This window comes from Aethalodelphis obliquidens, unplaced genomic scaffold, assembly GCF_003676395.1.
Source record: "Aethalodelphis obliquidens isolate GAN/ISIS:26980383/991018 unplaced genomic scaffold, ASM367639v1 scaffold26, whole genome shotgun sequence".
Taxonomy (NCBI): Eukaryota; Metazoa; Chordata; class Mammalia; order Artiodactyla; family Delphinidae; genus Aethalodelphis; species Aethalodelphis obliquidens.
Genome location: NW_020837970.1, coordinates 9,881,393 through 9,900,507, shown reverse-complemented (window position 1 = coordinate 9,900,507; position 19,115 = coordinate 9,881,393). Strand labels below are relative to the sequence as shown.

Here is a 19,115-nt window from a genome sequence, read left to right as displayed (position 1 = left end):
CATGTGGGATCTTCCCGAACCGGGGCACGAACCCGTGTCCCCTGCATCGGCAGGCGGACTCTCAACCACTGCGCCACCACGGAAGCCCCGCAGTGGAAGTTTTAAACGACTCTGAGGCAGGGACAGAGAACTCACTGCTTGGCCCTGCCTGGCTCCTGGGATGCCAGGCTATGACAGGGGACAGCTGGAAGGGGAGAAGCAATCACACAGCCTGGAAGAAAAGGGGGTGAGGGTGGGCCATGGAGGAGCACCCCAGAGGCCTGCTACATGAGGCCATTAACACAGCTGGACTCTGAGCCTCTGGGTCAGATTCTTAGTCTCAGAAAGCACCCTGTGCCCATCTGCAAAGTGTCCCTTGGAGAGAGCCCCCAGTCCACGGGCTAAGATCCAAGGGGGTGCAGCCCAGGACAGCAGTGAAAAGTTGTACTAGCTACAGTGGAAGAGGGCGAGTCAAGAGTGTGTTAGTTTCTCCCATTAGGTGCTAGGGCCCCGCCAGCTCTCTCCTCTTGAGTCAATGCCATCATCCCCAACTCTCTACATACTCTCTCCACCTGCTTCTCATTTACACTGTATTTCCTGTAACTTCCAACTTGTCTGGGAAAAAAATTCTACTATGTGGAACACTTACAAGTCTCTTATAAATATGAGAAGCTGTCCAAAGTTTAATTATATTTTAAAACCACGGCATGGGCCACGGTCCTGTTAAAGCAGGACCATGGGGCAAGGTCTACAGGTGATACTTTTTGTGGACCAAAGCATCAACTTTTCCTGTGGGTGGAATATTCAAACTATACTGTGAATGAAATACGAGATGTGATAGCACATTGCTGCGGAGAAGTGCAGTTCTTCAACAGTTAGCAGCTTTAAAAAACCATGTACCTCTGTCACCATCGTCTTCCCCCGATGAATTGTTTTTCAAAGACAATTGCTACCTGGCGTTAGGATCTATCCGACAAGCCATTCATCCTTCACGTACTGTCTTGGGGAAAGGTTCAGATTAAAGTTAAATTCAACATCTTAAACTGCCCTTCTAAGGAGAGGGCTCCGAAAAGAGAAAGGAGAGGAGGGGGGAAACTCTCGAACTGTAATTCTCCAACCGTAGCCTACAGAAGACAGACTCTGAACAAACGATATGCCTTCACCTTTAAGATGGGCTAATGAGCAAAACTATCTTGTTAAAGGTTTGTAATGATGTTAAAACGCATCTAGGTTTTGAGACAATTAGGACAGAGAGAAAACATCCATCACGGGTTGGAGGATGGATGACAGGTTTTTTAACAGGATCTTGAATTGTGATCATTTTGAGAGCAGAGAAGCTGACGCGGAACCTAAAGACGAAGTCACCAAGGACTTGCTTCATTGGAGCTGAATCCCCACTTCGAATGCCTGAGGCAGGCTGTTGTACTGACTGTCACCTGGGGGACCTGGGTTTGTGGGGATGAATTTGTATGAACTCAAACAGCCTCTACAGAGTAAGGAGCCCACACATTTTATTACAGCCCCTGCTCACTGAGCCCTGCCAGTCCCCCATACCTCTGCCCCTTTGGATTATGGAGGGAAAAAAAAAAATCATTCGATTTTCTGGGTCACAGAATACAAGTTGGGTCTAGATTGTACAAGGAGCTTACACACTGAGGCAAGAGAGCGTGCAAACAGGGGCAGGAATTCTTCACCCTCTGGGCGAGCCAGTGCTTGAGACACAGCAGGAGGACCCGAGTTGCCCTCCTGGAGTCCACACTGGTTTATGTTTCTGGCCTTTATTAACCGTGTCCAACTCCAACGTCCATCTTCTCCTGAGAGGGAGAAGAGTATCTTTGAGTAGCTATGGCATCAAGGATTTCCCCCGAGCTGTTTGGTTTTCCTTTTTTTTTTTCTTTCCTATTCAGATTTCACAGCAGGCCCAGAGAAGGACCAACAGAAGCGCGAGTGTCTGAGGACGATGTAATACTGACTCCTCCTTTTTGGTACCAGTCCGTGAACCCGCGCCCCTCTCTCCTGAGATACAGTGAGGCGGGGTTGGGGGAGATGGCAGAGGAGCTGTGGGTGGAACACACTGTACCGCGTGACATCACCATCATGCAGCTGGTGCCCGACAGGACAGGGGAGCGCGCAGGAGAGCTCAGGGCTCCCGGCTCACCCCAGGGGGAGGGGGGGCAGTTCCAGGGCGGTGCCCGGCCCCTCAGGACCGCTGTCCATCCAGTTCTCACGCGGCCGGCCCCTTGGGTGCGCCCTCTTGGTTCTGGCCTTAGCCTTCGTCCTCCCTCAGCTCGGTGGGTAGGAATTTATACTGCTGTTGGCGGATCTGGGCTAGTTTTTTCCTTGCTTCTTCCAGTTCTCGCTCTTTCTTCAGCATTTCCTCCTGGGCGGCGATGATCTAGAAGCAAAGCAACAAGCTGGATGGATCTGAAACTTTTTAGGAAACTGCCCTCCCCTCCACTGCTTGCCTCATGAGCTCCCACAGCCTCTGCTACAGTGGGACACAGCCATGTCCCGGGACTAAGTATTCTTAGCTCTGGAGACCAGCCTCCGTGCCACAGTTCGGGTTTTGAGACCAACGATCCAAGACAGTAAGCTGACTTCCGGCCACTGATTTAACAGCAAATATATACTGTGTCCCTATGATGCAGCAGGCTCTGGTGTAAGCACTTTACACGGAATGTCCCATCATCTTCATGGCAACACTGTGAAGTATGGCCTATTGAATGTCCCATTTTTCCAATGAGAAAGCTGAATCTCAGAGATGTGGGTCCGCTTTCCTGAAGGGACCCATCTGGTGGAGCAGGACCCGGCCCAGGTATTCTCGAAGCTAAAGCTGGAGTCCTTAACTACTAGATGGCTTTCATATATTTATTTCATGCTTCTAAGGTGTGATCTGAGGAATATTAGTTAATAGGTATAAAGGGGAAAGGGGAAGTCTGTGCTCAAGGAAGTCAAATAGATTTCTGAAAAGCAAAGGTCTTTTCAGAGCCTTGCTAGACTAACGAGCATCGTGATATCTGAGGAGGGAGTACAGAAGTCAGTGATTCCCAGAACTGTTTGATCAGAGACCCTTCTTCATGGAACTTCTCATGGAACTAGTGTATCAAGAAGCAGATTCTGGTAAAAATGCATCCTGGGTATTTCCAAACACAGGGAGTGGTTCAGGAAGAGCTAAGGAAGGCATGGGAATGAGTAAGTTCAGCCACGGGGCTTCAGTGCTCCTGGTGGAAAACCAATCTCATATAAAGGATTTACATTAACACATCCCAAAATGCAAGCGTGGTTTCCTGACCTTTCCACCCCACTCTCATGCACAAGAATGCAGGCCTGCGTAAGTCAGATTCTCATCCACACTTGTAAAACTTCTGGGAGAGGGTCATCGTTCATTCTTTCTCTAGGGCCAAAAATCTGCAGTGAGTAGCAGCTCCAAATGCATCATTTTATTTAAATGATAATATTGCCATCCTCCAATTCTCCTCTCTCCCTTTTCTGTAACAGAATCCCTGATTTTTAGGTAGGTACACTGCTACTCAGAAAAGAATACTCCATTTCCCTGCCTCCTTTGCAGCTAGGCTGGCCACGTGATGAAGTTCTGACCCATGGCGTGTGAGAGCAAGTGATGCAGACGACTTCAGAGTCACGCCCGCCCTAACCTTCCGTCTTCATGCTGGCTGGAAAACGGAGGTGGTTATCAAGCCATCTTAGACCAAGATGTTGCCAAGGCAACATCTCAGGGACGGTGGAGCGGTAGGCAGCTGGAGTCTGGGTCTCAGTCACAAAGAAGCCGCCACACCATCCCTAGACTGCTTACACCCAAGCCTGTCTCACCAGGGAGAAATAGACTTCCATCTTGTTTAAGCCACTGTTATTTTGGGTCTCTGTTTTCACACAGTGCTCATCTGGGGAGTAAACGCTGTCTGGATTTAATCACACACCTGAGCAATGCCCCCTACAAACTTTGTTTTCACTACAACATCATCGTCATCGGCTTTGCCAAATGCTGCCTTCTGGGCTGCACGCACAAGATTGTCTGAGGCTCTTTTCACAGCATTTCCTGCTGCCTGGAGAGGGGACAAAACACACATTGTATCATTGGAAACAGCCATTTGGATTCAGCAAGACAGACGTGGAGGCACAGTTCATGAGACTATGAATTGATTTATCATCCGATTGTATGTAACACAGAATTTCTCTCTAGGTAGTATCCATTTGTCCATCCATCCATTGATTCTACCAACACTGGCACCTACCTAACCTTAGCTCATTCGCAGGTTAATGAGACACATTTCCTGGCTCCCAGGGAACACGCACTTCTCAGGGGAATTACAATTATGTGAATACACGATTATAGCACTCTGATATGTGTGTTAACAGAAACTTGCTCAGGGGCTGCACCCTTGGTTAGAAAGCCACCTCCCCTTGCCCCATCCCACTGAGGCATACTTGAGGACTTGACTCAGAGATCACTTTTTCTGTCTGTCTTAGCCTTCCCCACACCCTCCCAAGTGCTCCTGGAAAGCTCCCTGCTGGCTTCTTTGCAGCCCTCACCACACTTCTGGTTGCCTCTCTTCCTCCTGGACAGTGAACAACTTGAAGGCAGGGGCTGTGATTTCAATCTCTGCATCCCCAGCACCGGGCACAGTGGCTGCCCAGGGCTGGGGGCTCACTGAACGCTTTCAGAGGGAATTAAGGGCTATGAAAGCACAACCTACCCCTGCACAGAAGGAATGGGAGCCCCACAGTAACTAGGGCCTTTACGGATGTGCTTTTAGAGTCACAGCTGGCTTCATGCCGCACGGTCAAGGATGGGGCGAGTGCCAGACACACTGCAGAAGAGCTTGTCCACGTGCAGCCTAGATCTTCAGCAAGGGCTACAGCCCCCATTGGTTTACTCTTAATGCTCAAAAAGCATGGCCCAGGGGACTTGACCTCTGCCACCTGAGGTCTGGAATTTCCTTTTCACGGTGGTCATGGCTTCGTTAAATCTCCCATAGTCCTTGCCCAGCCCCCTGAGAGTCAAGGACTTGGTCTTGGGGGTGAGCCATCAGAAAGTTGAGAGTTTTCTCATTCAAAGTTAACTGGCTCATCTGGTTGGTGATCTAAAGCGGCCAAGGGGGACCACGAGGGCTCACGCAAGAAGGGGAGGGGAGGCCCATTAGCACTTGACGTCATATGCTTATTCTCATCATGTGCTTACTCTCAAAACAGTTTTATGAGGTCAGAAATCATTAGCCCACTTTTCTACGTAGAAAGTGAGGTTGAATAACTAATCTAAGATCCTGCAGCTGGTAAGTTATAGAGCTGCGATTTGAACATAGGCCTGTGTAGCCCCAGAGAACCTCTGGGTCATTGTAAGGGATTCACACAACATTGCAGCACCCACATAAATCAGTAATGATGATAATAAGAGTGATGCTGGGTTGTATCTGTGTAAATCCTTAGGACTTACAAAAGCACTTTTACATTTCTGACCCTCATAAGAGCCAGTGCAGGCATCTCTATCCTCATTTTACAGACATGGCAACTAAGGCCTGAAAGGTTTGGAATGACTTGTATAAGATAATGCACTTTGTACATAGTAGAGGCAGGTCTTGAACCCACGTCTCTCTTAACTCAGGGTGTTTTCCAAAGGAGTGTCGCCCAAATCCATGAATCGCACATTCACAAACACGCAGCTCCCCGTTTTCCCCTGGGTTTATGCCAGGAGGAAAATGAAGGTGAGGGAGGTGGGTCAGAGAGAGACACACACAGGAAGACCGAACAACGGCCATGCACTTTACAACTTAGGAAATACGACGAGAGTCCCGAGTTTCAATGGGATTGTTCAAATATTACTGCCATTTATGATCTTACATAAACATTTTTAGCAACATAAACAATCTGCATTACATTTATTAGAGTAACAAACATCTAGAAAATTGGAAACAAATATATCCAACGTATAGAGAAATTCTGGCATAATCAGTTGATATAATATCATGCAATCATTAAAAATGAGACCTATGAAGCAAGAACCACTGAGCTTTGCACAGGGCCATTAGGAAGACTTTTCTTCAAGGAAAAAAAAAGTATGATAAAACGTGAAGTGAAAAAAATGCAGAATGTCTCTGTTAGGATGACAACTAGACAAAAGTATTTTGTGTAAGATAAAAACAGGAAGAGAAAAAAATAGCACTGGACATGTGAAGATGGTGAAGCTATGTGATCTTTTTCATTCCAACATTTCTTTCACTGTGCTTGAAATACACAATCAGGAAAACTGAGATCCACTGGGCAGAACTCAAGTGACACCTTCATAAGTGTGTTCTCTGGGCTCTGGGAAACCTTAGCAGCATCTCATATAAATTCCTCAGTCCTTTTGCTCCCTCCTTAAGCAAACACTGAATGAGAGCCTCCACTGAAACAGGTACCATCTTAGGAGTGAGAGACACAAAGATAAAGATCTGGTACCTGCACCTAAGAAGCTCACAGCCTTGTCAAAGGCGGACTAAAGATAAATGTGGTGGTACTGGGTGACAGGAACTGCAAGACTGGTCTGTCCAAAGGCTATGGCAGGGCAGAAGAGGGACTGACTGCCCAAGGTCTGGGATTCAAGGAGGGCTTCCCAGAAGAGATGACTTTGGAGATGAGTCATGATGGATGAGTAGGAGCTCACCAAGGTTGGGCTGGTGCGGGGAGGACCCCAAGGCATGAGACCAGGAGGCACGCGTGGAGCACGTCAGTTTGGTGGCGTTGAAGGGGTAGGATGCATGGCTGCACGTGGCAGGAAATGAGAAACGTGGGACAGAGCTGGCTGATGGAAGGCCTGGTGGGTCATGCCAAGGAAGCGAGACCGCCGCCTTTGGCAACACTTACCCGCTCCAACAGGAGTGTTTTCCCACCAGCATCAGTGACCATTACCTGAAGCCGCCTCATGGCCTCCGAATCCTGATCAGCCTTCACCTTGCAGGCCACAAGCAGCTGAGCCGTGGACGCGGCAACCTGCTTGGCGGATGAGATGAGCTTCTCCTCACTGGCGTGCCCCTGCACAGAGGCATTAGCCGCCTCGCAGAGACTGCTGGTCGCAGCTGCCACCATCCGGGCCTGGGGACAGTCAACAGAGAAGTGACTTGAGGCCCAAACCTCCTGCAGGGGATCCAAAAAGCCAACGGGGAAGGAGTAGGGGGCAACTCACGGCAGAAATCAGGCCCTGTGACCATTGTCCGTCATCTGCGGCGTTGGCGGGGATGGAGCCCACCTAGAGTGGAGTATGAAAAGCAGCAATGAGAGCGGGAAGGCACAGGGTGACCTGCAGCCCCCAAACCCTACCTTGCCCTGGATTTGGAGAGAAAAGCATCTCATCAGACATGCAGCACCTCCCTGGGACTCTTGCCAACAGCACTGGCAGGAGAGTGCAGCACCCTTTCCCCTGCAGGACGCCAGCAGCTCCAAGACTGCATGTCCTGACCGGTTTCCACCTGGGCCACAAGGAGGCGACCAGAAACGCTCTCAACGACCTCCATTTCACTGCCAGGTACCGTGTTTCTGGGAAAATGGCTCAGGAACGATGGATGGGGCTATCTTGACACGCCTATTTCCTCTGCTGACCTTTCTCCATCTCCAACATGGGAGCCCCTGAGGTCTCTTCATTCAAGAGGTGAGGGAAGCTTAAATCTCTCCTGATTCCTGACCCTGGAAGCCACGCTGTGACTTTCTGGCAGATGATGTTAAAAAAGGGGGTGGGTCTCTCTCTGTACAATTGAGCACAGATCCTCGCCTTAAGGAAATACAGACTATTTTTTTCAGGGGTGGGAAGAGAAGTAAGAAGCTGGAAGTAAGACGTTCCCCGCTTCTGTTTAGGAATTGTTGCAACAGTGAAACATTTTCTGACCAGATGTAGAGGGAGCTACAGGAGGAAACACCTTTACACATGTGGGAGGTGCCTGGAGAGGTAAGAGATGAGTATCTAAATTTGCCTATGAAAGTGGGGATCTGTCAGCACATCAGGGCATGCTGAAGGTCAGGTAAGGCCCCAACGTCCTGCATATCATCTATAGTTCCCCAGGTCCAGCTGCACCTCCGTTACCAACTTTTTAAATGCTTGAACGCATAAGTTCCTTGGAGGACAGGGGCTGGGCCATAGTCAAGTTCGATTCTCTAGTATCTAGCAATGTGTCCAGCACGTAGATGGCTCTTTAATCCATGTGCAAATAAACCAAAAGTTTTAGGTAGGATGTTCTTCTCAATGATCCATTTTTGGTCTTTACGTATCGACTAGTCAACAAGTCCTAGGTGATTGAGGTCACCACTCTTCTAGATCTACAGGGGATAAGTGAGAAGCATAAAGGGACAGATTCATGCTGGTTGGGGAGATGTACATACATCGATATTGGATACACAATGGTTTAGAAAGAGGAAACAGTGGACGTAGGTTGGATTAAGGCACAGTTAAGCTCACAAGAGACTTCATAGAGGAAGAGGGAAGGCCACCGGCTGCACATAACTATCTGTATTACAAGTTCTTAGGTCAATGGGACTTCCTTCGTGGCGCAGTGGTTAAGGCTCCGCAATCACAACGCAGGAGGCCCAGTTTGATCCCTGGTCAGGGACCTAGATCCCACATGCATGCCACAACTAAAAGTTCATATGCCACAACTAAGGAGCCCATGTGCTGCAACTAAGGAGCCTGCCAACGCGACTAAGACCCGGTGCAACAAAATAAATAAAATATATTAAAAAAATGATAAAAACAAAAACAACCAAGAAGACACAATCACATCCGTCATCTGTACACTGAGAGCAAAGGCCTTTTAACATCAAATATAAGTGACTGACAGTTACAGTGACCAAATTTCCCAAAGCTGGCAGGATTTCCGTGGTGCCTCTATGACTGAGAGGCTTCTCTGCAAGATGTAACTTGGATGTGGTGGTTCCACGTTGTATGGGAATAATAGGACACAAGGAGTATTTTAAATTGGAAGGCCTTTTCACATCCAGGATTAGTCTAATGTACTCTTAATCCTTTGGATCACTGAAAAAGAACTAGGCTTTCACGCTAATGCAGATGGAATCGGTGACTGGAGATGAAGCAGGTCGAAGAACTCTCAGCTTTAAAACCAGACCTGCCTTTTGTCCAAAGGGCTAAGGAAAATGCTAACTGCAGAGTTGGACGGCATTCAGCTCAACAGTCCTAAGGAAAGGAAGGGCGTCACTGGAGCTGGACGTGGTATTATAAAGCCCCTGACTACGGTGCTTATATAGCCATCCACCAGGAAAATATGAGTTTACGGCTTTAAATAGCCTAATGTACGGCGGGGAAAATAAATGTCTTGTTCAGGCCCTGATGGCTGCCTGGAGTGGAAGCTCTCCTTAACAAGAAGCAGATGACAGGCCTGGAAGCTAAACCCTTCATTCTGTCTGCCAGGCTGAAGCAAACAGAGTATCCAATGATATGGGCAAAGCCAGGCGAGTCAGGGAGGGAAGGGGCGGCACGGCTTCCTTGGTCAGGACACAAGCGGTATCGCCTTTTTCTTAGTATTCAGAGGCTCTTGCTGTGTGAACTTTCCACCACTTGGCCAGTGGGGTTTACACACCTTTCCTTGGGCCACCAGCTCCCTCTGGGCTGCCGAGGCCGATTTGACCAGGGCACTTGTGGCAGCAGCAATGGATTTAGCAGCTTCCAAGATCTGTTCTTCAAAATCCAGGGTCTCATCCGCTTGCTATAACCAAAAGAAAACAGCATCACATGCAATTCATATCCCCAAAGGGCGCTTTCTGCTAAATGACTTACTTCTTGGTCACCTGGCTCTTCCTCCGTGCGTGGATTTTTATCGACAAACCACACCCAGGGTAGAAAGGCTGCAGCTGGCTGGATGCCTCTCCATCTGCTGCCTCCCCCCACCCTTCTCTAAAAGATAAAACCCGCCAGCATTGAGGTTCCTTACAAAGTTCAAATCAGGAAATTCAAAGACAGACTCTTTTTCCAGACCAGAATCTTTAAAAACACATCAATTCACTGGGAATAAAATGCATTCGAAGGGTTCCATTAGCATCAATAACCCAAATCAAAATAATCAATAATTGAGATCCAAAGAGTGGGTGGTGGCACACTATCCCACAACTCAAGGCTCAGAAAAGTGGGTTGAGAAAACAAAAGATGGCTATTAGCTGTGAAAAACCTTATTGCTCTTGGGTGAAAACAAAAGTAAAACAGAATTTGCATTTCTGTGGCTGAGCAGAGAGTCACACGCCAACCAGAGATCACCAGTGGTGGAGAAGAAATTGGGGCAACGCGACATCAAGGTGGAGCTTCCCCCTTGGAAACCCGAGGCACAGCTCCACCTGGGGAAGAACACTGGCTCCCCACCCCCACCCCCACCGCACAGGTACTATCAGGCTCTGCTGCCAAACGCCTGGGATGTTGAAAAGAATCAACATCAACAAAAGAACCAACTTTCGGGAAGGTGGGCAAGTGTAAAGACCCTGGTCCCAGGCTGGGTGGGACGGAGCATCACAATACGGGGTAGTCAGACTAGATGACCGCCAAGGTCCCCCACCAGCAATATTGCTCTGTGAATCTAAGCCAGTATGGTTAAGTGCCCCTTCGGTCACAGAATGCCGAAGATGTGGCTGGTACCTTTCAGGCATTAAGAGATGATGGTCAGGTACAGCAATACTTTTCTTTGTGTGTGTCGGTAAAATATATATAACACAAAATTTACCCTTTGAACCAATTTTAAGTATGCGATTCAGTGGCATTAAGTACATTCCCAATGTTGTACAAACAGCGATACTTTTTAAGAGCGCCTGCTATGTGCAGGTATTTTGTTAGGCACTTCCACGTGCATGAACTTGTTTAATCCTCACCAAAAAAGAGACTAAAAATCGTATATAGTAGTTATCTTTATCCTTATATTTATAATGGGAACATGCAGGCTTAGGGAGGTGGAGCATTGGGCCAAGATCATGTGGCAGTGTGAAGAATCTAGACCAGATCTAAACCTAAACTTCTCTGCCTCCATCATGATATGTTCTTCCTAGATGAGGCCACCAAGTTGGGCATCAGTGAGGAGCGACTTCATGCTGGAGGCTCAAAGTCGGCTCACTAATGGGCCCATATGAACCATCAGACGGGATGGATACACAGATACAATGCTTTTCCAGTTCCCTATTCTTTATGGCATCTCTCCTGGTTCAAGATGTGGCCATTCCTACTTTTGTTTTTATAACCCATGTTATCAGAAAAACATTTCCGAGCACATCTAGTGGAACTGAAGAATAACAGCAGCATTTGAGACGTTCTGAGACAGAAGCAGTATCTCTTTCCTATTTCTGACAAAGTCTTGCTCTAGGAGCATTTAGGACAGATATGGATTCCGTTCCAATAGATTAATTTTGGATTCCTCATTATGGGGCGGGGAAGCTTGTGACAGTGGTGAAATACAAAATTTGTTCACTGAAACATAAAATGACTCATTTTAAGACACTCTGGCATAAAAGGAACTGTTATACATAAGCCACAAGAAATGGCATTGGGCTGTGATAGGTATATTCAATGACCTTGAATTAAGAGCTTTTCTGGAAATTCGTTCTGCAAAAGAAAGTCAAGTATATAACAGATTAAGGCACTGGGGAAATCACAGAGTTTCTGAGTCCAAAGGGAGCTCCTCCCCATTTTGCAGATGAGGAAATGGAGGCCCGTGGTGGCTCCCAATGTCTTCCAGCCCCTTGCTGCAGGTGCAGGGGGCCTCAGCTATGCTATGGGTTCCAAGGATGAGTCCACTTCACAGCAGGTTTCTGATTTCCCCAATTTTAAAATGCACAAAAATGGAATTTCCCCAAAACTAAGTGCTAACTCTAAGCATGGATAGATCTGAAAGAATATCTCATTAGAACTGATTGAAAAGGGCTCTCCCATATCTTTCGCTGCCCTGGCTGGTTGTTTTTTTTTTAAACACATGTTCGAAATACATACTCAACTTGGAAATATTTCTGACAGCCATAGATTTTTCCTGCAATGGCAAGTGCTGTAATGCCCTTTGATGAATTTTTCTTTTTCTTTCCATAAGATCTCTAGACTTTAAAATGGACGTGGCAGGAAGCCTTATCTCTGAGAGACATTTCCTCTGATTAAAAAGTACGAGAGAGTTTCCCAAGAAAAAGGATTAATAAAGCCGACTGTGATGGAGGGCAAACATTTAGATGCTGCAGTTGGGCAGCGTTCCATGATGAGATCTGCCTTCTACCTGCAGGACTGGTACCTTTCTGTGGGCCAGGTTTACCATTAAGACTAAATGCCCACTCTATCTCTCCTGCTGAAATGAGACATAATGCTGATGTTTCCTCACACCATACAACTTCTAGCCTGAGAAAATGGGATCTCCCCAAGCCAAGGAGACTTGGTGAAAAGCCACGGCACCCAAGTCCAAATTCCCATTGGCTTCAGCTCCCACCAGCGTACAGAATGGAATCTGGGAGAGGGGTGTGAGGGCAGTGAGAGAAGGGAGGACATGTGCTTAACCACGGCGCAAAAAAGGAGAGAAATGGAATTGGCTTGGGCTTTGAAGGACTTCCCTGAATAAAAGGATCACAATTAAAATGCAGGAATTGTTAATAGAACAAACCCCACTGTAGCTGGGAGATTGAGGAGAAGAACAGTAAGTTGGAGCTGCTGCAAGGGGACCCTGGGGAAGAATCTGGAGTCCATGGCATCTGGATGTAAGGAAATGCTTTCACTCAATGGGCTGCTAAATGGACAGCCCTTCCTTGCTCAGATCACCGAGGATCTGCTGGAAGATGCAGGTGGTATGGGCTACCATGGGGGGAGTGCTGGTCTGGGCTCAGGAGAACAGACACACCAGTCAGCTGAATCCTACCAGCCTGCAATCTCCTCCAGGGCATGGACCGTGTTTCATCCAACTTACATCTCTGGAGCACAACGTTAGGTAGGAAAGCCCATGTGATAAAGGTTTGTTGAGAGAATGTATCCATTTAAGCTGAGTCTCTGAGTACCGGAGTTCAGCCAGAGAACAATTTACATAGTAAGAGAAGGGGAGATGCATGGAGTAAGTGTCCCCATCAGTAACTTTCCATTCCTGATTCCTGGGGACGATTGGACACACACATCAAAGCACTGGCTCCTGCCCTGTGGAATGCTGTGGGTTGTTAATTGTATGCTCTATCTGTATCCCTCAACTGGCACTCATAGTCTCTGACACTGACTCATGCATATACAGATGCAAAACACAGCAGCATTTTACCAAGAGGCTCTCTTAACAAAATAATGTCACAGATGTGCAAACTAACAGTCTTCCCTGCTTAATGAAGCCGCAGCCTCTGAGAGCTGAATCCATCTTCTCATCCCCTGTACAATGCTCTTTCCCTGGTCCCCTCCACTAGAAAAGACCGCTGGCCAGGTCACTTGTAGCTCTCAGCAATTGTCCTTCCAGGACTGTCTAGCAGACTCTAGCCTTGTCTTTTCGGTAGCTTTGAGAAAAGTCTAAGCACCCCTTTGCTGGTATTTTTCTTGTTTGGTGATCTTCTCCAGATCTCCTCTTTTAAAAAGTTAGAGGTCTGGCGAGATCCCTCTTGGGAAAGGCCACACTTTGGGCTGACTCCCTGGCTGCCTGCTTCCCACTCTTGGGAGAGCATTTGAGACTCCTGTTGTGCTGATAGAGAGGGGGAAGGAGGGTGGAAAGGGGGACAGAAAAGGGGAGGCCTTTCCTCATTTTTATTTTGTCTTTTGGCCTTTCAGGGATTCTTGTAATAGGAACAAATCTGACTCCATATTGGATCTGTTTCTTTTACTTTAACCTCTGTATTCTATTGCTTTTGCTATAAGAATGTTGCCTGTAGCGTGAAATTTACAAGCTAGCCCACTGTCAAGGCTCTGACCTTTAAAGGTATAACACTTTTCCATTCATATAGAGATAAAAAGTTGCAGGACAGAGAATAACATGTGTCTGGTTGGAGGTTTATAGGAACATTGTGACCAGACCTACTGGGACAGCTGCAAGAACAAAGGATCCCGGAACCAAGAAGTTTGCAGCAGCCAACCACACCCCCTCCCCTTTTAGTATTAAAGGAGGCTGAATCCTAACTCAGGGAAGATGGTTCTTTGAGACATGAGTCCATCATCTTCTCAGTCTGCTGTCTTTCCAAATAAAGTCGCTATTCCCCACCCCAACACCTCATCTCTCAATTTACTGGCCTGTTGTGTGGCAAGCAGTACGAGCCTGGACTTGGTAACATTCTGAGAACATAATGTTTGTGTCAATTCATTCCTTTTCTGAAACTACCTTCCCTCCTACATAGCCGATAGGGCTGTTATAAATAAATTATTAATATACACAGAGCATAACTGACTCATAGTAAATGCTCAATAACTATTAGAATTAATTTCATTTTTCTTTCTATTACTACATATATTTTTTGTGGTTTCAAAAACTGTTGTTCAGACTTTTAGTCTGTTTCTCTGCCTGAACCCTGTTTTCCGCTCATAATTCTAACAAAGATTCTAGCTGCCATTTCTGACTACAACCTACAATATAAATAAAAAACACAAATCAAAGATTAAGTGTCAAGTGCTGGTACTGCTTCTAGCTACTCCCTTGACACCCAATCAGGAGACAGACAACTGGGTTTCAGTCTCTGCTCTGCGCTTTTGGCCACGTGATTTTGGGGAATTTGCTGCTCTTCTCCAGGTATCAAACATTTTCTGTTTGTAATTTCAAGAGCAAACTCAACCCTCCTGGTCCTTTAGCTCTGACATGTTATGGTTTCAGGTGAAACCCTTTTAAAGAATGCATGGACTAAAATTAGCACAGACTCCTTTTTCTTTTGCTCCCACTCTTTTGGCCTCCTTCCTGCAGTATCTTTCCCAGCCTCCACCAGGCCCATCCTCCCAGACAGGCCCTTGGTCATGCGTCTAGCAGAGGAAGAACACTTCCATCTGTGGTCCTCTTTCTGGCCTTTTTCTTTGTGAATTACATCCCTGTGGCCCCTTCCCCTGATGGACTTGACAGTGAAGGAGTCAAAGGCACACATAGGAGATGGCCAAAGGGTCACTGCCCTGATTTCTACCTCCCTCCTTGAAAATCTCCTTTGAGGGACCGCCTTGCTGAGAACTGATAAGCACAATGGTCGTTTCTCTCACAACTGGCTACAAAAACCAGATTACAACTCACAGCACTGTCTTTCCAGTTAGGAATCATGCTTTTTCCTGTGTTACTGAAAGCCTTGTAGGATGCTTACTATTAAAAACAAGGTCTTATCACATCACAAATTAAAAAAAAAATTCTTCGGGTATAATTTTTTTTAAGTGTGAACATTTGCATATAATTTAAATGTCCTTGAGGGATAAAAATGGAGGCCAACACTGAGAACTCCCACAACACAAGTGAAGCATTTTCCTGCCAGGTGGAAGCCTGAGTGGAACAGGCAGCTCTGTTTCTCCTTTGTTTGTAGCCAGTTCGGCCGCTACCAGTTTGCTGCTGATACTGAGTTGAGTGGTGCGTGGGGGGAGACCTTAGCCTGTACCCAAAGACGTGAACGGTCTGCGAACCTGGTCAGGTTCTCTTCCAGAGGACCCATGGGTGGGTTGTCTTTAGGACCACCACGTTTACTAGTCCTAATAAAAGGGAAACTTCTCAGAACCACTGGAACTGCCACGAGACCAGAGCTGTTCAGCTGGCCTTGGCTTCCCCTGGGTTGGCCTGGTCCCAGGGAAAACTCTGGGGAAATTGTCAATGGACAAAGCAGGGGACAGAGAGAAAGCACTGCCAAATGGTAATGCCAGCAACCTGGGGAGGGACCAGCCTCTGCATCCAGACGTGGAGTAATGCATGTTCCTGCAGCGTCTGAGGGACAAGGTGTGAGCATGCTCGGTTAGTATCTTGGGGGAAGTTTTCCCACACTCGCCACCACTTTATTTTTTAATGAACAGTAATACCACTGGGATAATCTTTTAATGCCATTTCTGTTTTTTTTCCTTTATGTCATTCCAGGTTTATTCTACAGATATATATGAATATCTATCCATTCCTCCTTGATCAGAATCTATTAATTGCGATTTCGGTTTGATAGAAAAATTCTTAAAGATGTGTCATACTCTCAAAAAAATAAATATGAAGGCACCTGAATGTCTATCTAGGAAGCCTGGATGAAGAACAGATGACAGAATTCTTTCAAAGATTTAATCAGGTAAATTTGCCACACTGTAAACTCACATGACATGAATTGTGTGTGTCTGAGAAGGCTCTGGGAGACCCACTACTTTACCTGGCGGGGAGTCACGTGGGAACACGCACTAGCTGAACGCCCCACTCACCTTCACTCCTCCCCCGACCTCGTGTCTCCTGGCCTGGAAACAGCCAGTGGCACAAGAGCTCAATGTCACGCTCTGGCCACAGAAAAAATGCTGTATCCTCCTTCTCCCTGAACATCTGGTCGTCTTTCCCCCTTCACCCAATAATCAGTAGAGCATGCTGGTCAACAGCAAGATGTACGAAACAAAGATACATCAATTTTAATGTACAGGCTTCAAAGTTCAGGTCCTTTTAAACTGTGCTTTTCGTTATTCAGAAGACCTTGCTGTTGCTTTTCCATGACAATTTGTCATTTTGGTCAAACAACTTTAACTGGACTTAAAACAATGCTCTCTAGCTGCGTGAAGGTAGCCCTGATTGTGGCAGCATCTTGAAGACCATATGAAAGAGTTCCTGCTGGTGCACAGCCACTGCTGTCTCCTCAGTGGAGAAGGATCCCAAGGACAGGTTCCACTTCCTAACTCTGGAGGCTGGGACTGCAACACTGTATTTTCCCCTCCCCTGCTGCTCTGACTTGTCACTAGGCAGTCCCTGCGAGCAGCAGCGTGGAGATGGCTCCTAGACCCCAAACAGGGGAAGCTTTCCTGACCTGCCTGTTCACACCACTGGCTCACTACCTGCATGGGGTACTGTTTGCATATTCAGGAGTGTCCTTTACTAGAGCACGTCCTCTTTGCTCCCCACATCGGAGCCATTAGCACAATAGTTCTCTTTTCAGAAAGCAGTGCTCTAAGTATTTTGTTGAGAGAGAACAGAATGAACTCACACATACTTCACAGGCTCTTCCAGGAGGAGGAGGTCAAAGTCAACTAAAGAAGTCTGTTACATGCCAGAAAAAAATGTTTCATAATCCTGAACTTCCTGTTGCCCCCAATTAGGCTGTGGAATTACTTTCTGATTGTCGGCATATTCTAAATATTATCAACCTCTACTGACAAGTTAACCTATAACAGGAAACTCAACAGACAGAGTATAATCCACACTGTGTTATCTTTATTAGATATACTTCGTCCTCCAAAGTTTATATGAAGCCCAGTGACTCACCATCCATACATTTGGTTTGGCTGGTCTGGTTCATACATTTTGTTACTCTGGGTGTAAAGGAACATTACATAGTTGATTCGTGCTTGAATTTTTGCTGAAAGCTTGAGCATGAAAATGACTAATTTCTAAACTGAAGATCAGGATAAAACTGAACTAAAATGAAATATAAATCCAGATGTGTTTGGAGGTTATAATCCTGACCCCGTATCACAAACATGGGTTTTCTTTTTCCCCACCGAGCACATCCTTTAAGGACTCATCACTGCACAAAACTAAACTATACATAATATCTCAAGCTCTTATGAAATATCAATAATTATGATTTGTTTCTAAAATAAACAAAATAATCTAGCAGTACGGATACAGGTTTTAAATGCTACAAGAAGAAATGGGATATAACATAATGAAATGTAATGAGCACTCCGTCTTCTAAATCTACTTGTGATTCTAACATATTCTTTCCTGTTGCCTTCTAAGCTATATTAGGAACCCCCGGAGACAGGGCAAGACACTGTAGGAATATGTTTGATATATAGTTGGATTAAATAACAACCTAATATATCAAACATATCACACAGAGGCCTGCAGAAAGGCATCCAGGTCTGACTGAGCTGAGAATGGGCACAGCATGGCAGGCTGCAGCCGCGGGGGGGGGGGGGGGGCGGGGGGAGTTGGTGGGGACGCCATTGGGGCACCTCTGTTACCTGTCTGTGGAGCACAGTGTGTCTGCAGGTGTGGAAACGGCGCCATCATTAGTATCATAGGCACATGCACCAGGGCTCACCGACATTCTCATTTTGCCTTTACACCATCTTCCCAAGCAAACAGTGGACTCAGCGATGCCAATTTGTTATTTGTGTCTGGGCGATTCCAGGCAAAAAGAGGTGCTTACGTTTTAAGGGCCTGAGGTGGGAATATACCACGAACCATCTTCAATAAACCCCAGACCACTCTATTATTAAAATAGGCAACCTGAGAATGTGGTGAGCAAAACAATTTAAACAAAAACATTGCCCATCTCCCAAACTCCCTCAAAGCAGTGCAAATGCTTCCCAGATATGGAAGCAAAGCATATTCACCCGATAGTGGGGTGCCTGCAGGTTTGTATGTGAGTTACAGGGGTAGAGGTGAAACAGCAATTGCTTACTTACAGAATCCTGAGGATTTGTGATTAATTTGATTGAGTTTAGTTTTGGAAGGGGATGGGAAGAACTGGTTAATCTCAAAAGACTGGTTGACTTTTGATGTTAGATTGGGATTTTTTTCTTTTTTTAAACTGGGGAAAAATTCCTTCTTGAAGTCAAGAAAGATTTTTTTTTTCACGTCGATATTACTACAGAGCAAATGGCACTCCCAGACAGGCACAAAAACTGTGGTTTAGGTTGATGATTTCTTCAAAACAGTTTTATGGATAACATAATCCATGTGGTGGGAGCCTCTGGTCACTGGGTAGAGTAAGACTTCAGAGATCATTCTAAAGACTCTAGAAGGACCAAGTGCCCTTCCTAATAGGAAGATGGAAGTGACCTAGAGTAGGTACCTCCAGGGAAGGGACTCAAATCAACAGTTATGTCAACTGTGACCTTGGCTTTCTGTAAAAATCCACACCACACTATAAACAGAAAGGCTAGATGATCCTAGGGCAGTATAGGGAATGCCCACTGGCCCAGTGTGGCAGTCATCACAAACTTTTTAAGTGCTGTTATTTTTAAAACATTGTCTTACAAAATTGTAAAACATAGACCCTCCCATCACTCCAATCCCACCATCATTCTTGTCCATCCCCCA

The 19,115-nt window shown here is 46.4% G+C and overlaps 1 protein-coding gene and 1 long non-coding RNA gene across 3 annotated transcripts in view; one reads left to right on the top strand and one right to left on the bottom strand.

Moving 5' to 3' along the window:
- Positions 1-1,473: 1,473 nt before the first annotated feature.
- The window catches only part of TLN2 (talin 2), a 453,800-nt gene continuing 436,158 nt past the window's right edge, over positions 1,474-19,115 (bottom strand). For both annotated transcript variants that reach the window (XM_027123203.1, XM_027123204.1), the window contains exons 55-59: positions 9,552-9,677; positions 7,154-7,216; positions 6,880-7,062; positions 3,915-4,040; positions 1,474-2,374 (exon numbers count right to left, since the gene is read on the bottom strand). In XM_027123203.1, the coding sequence (XP_026979004.1) occupies positions 2,246-2,374; positions 3,915-4,040; positions 6,880-7,062; positions 7,154-7,216; positions 9,552-9,677 (627 nt within the window). In that variant the 3' untranslated portion in view covers positions 1,474-2,245. The remainder of the gene's footprint in view (positions 2,375-3,914; positions 4,041-6,879; positions 7,063-7,153; positions 7,217-9,551; positions 9,678-19,115) is intronic.
- On the top strand, positions 7,230-17,956 carry LOC113629090 (uncharacterized). Its single transcript, XR_003436382.1, has 3 exons — positions 7,230-7,615; positions 7,819-7,909; positions 15,963-17,956. It is a non-coding gene; the product is annotated as an uncharacterized LOC113629090 (long non-coding RNA).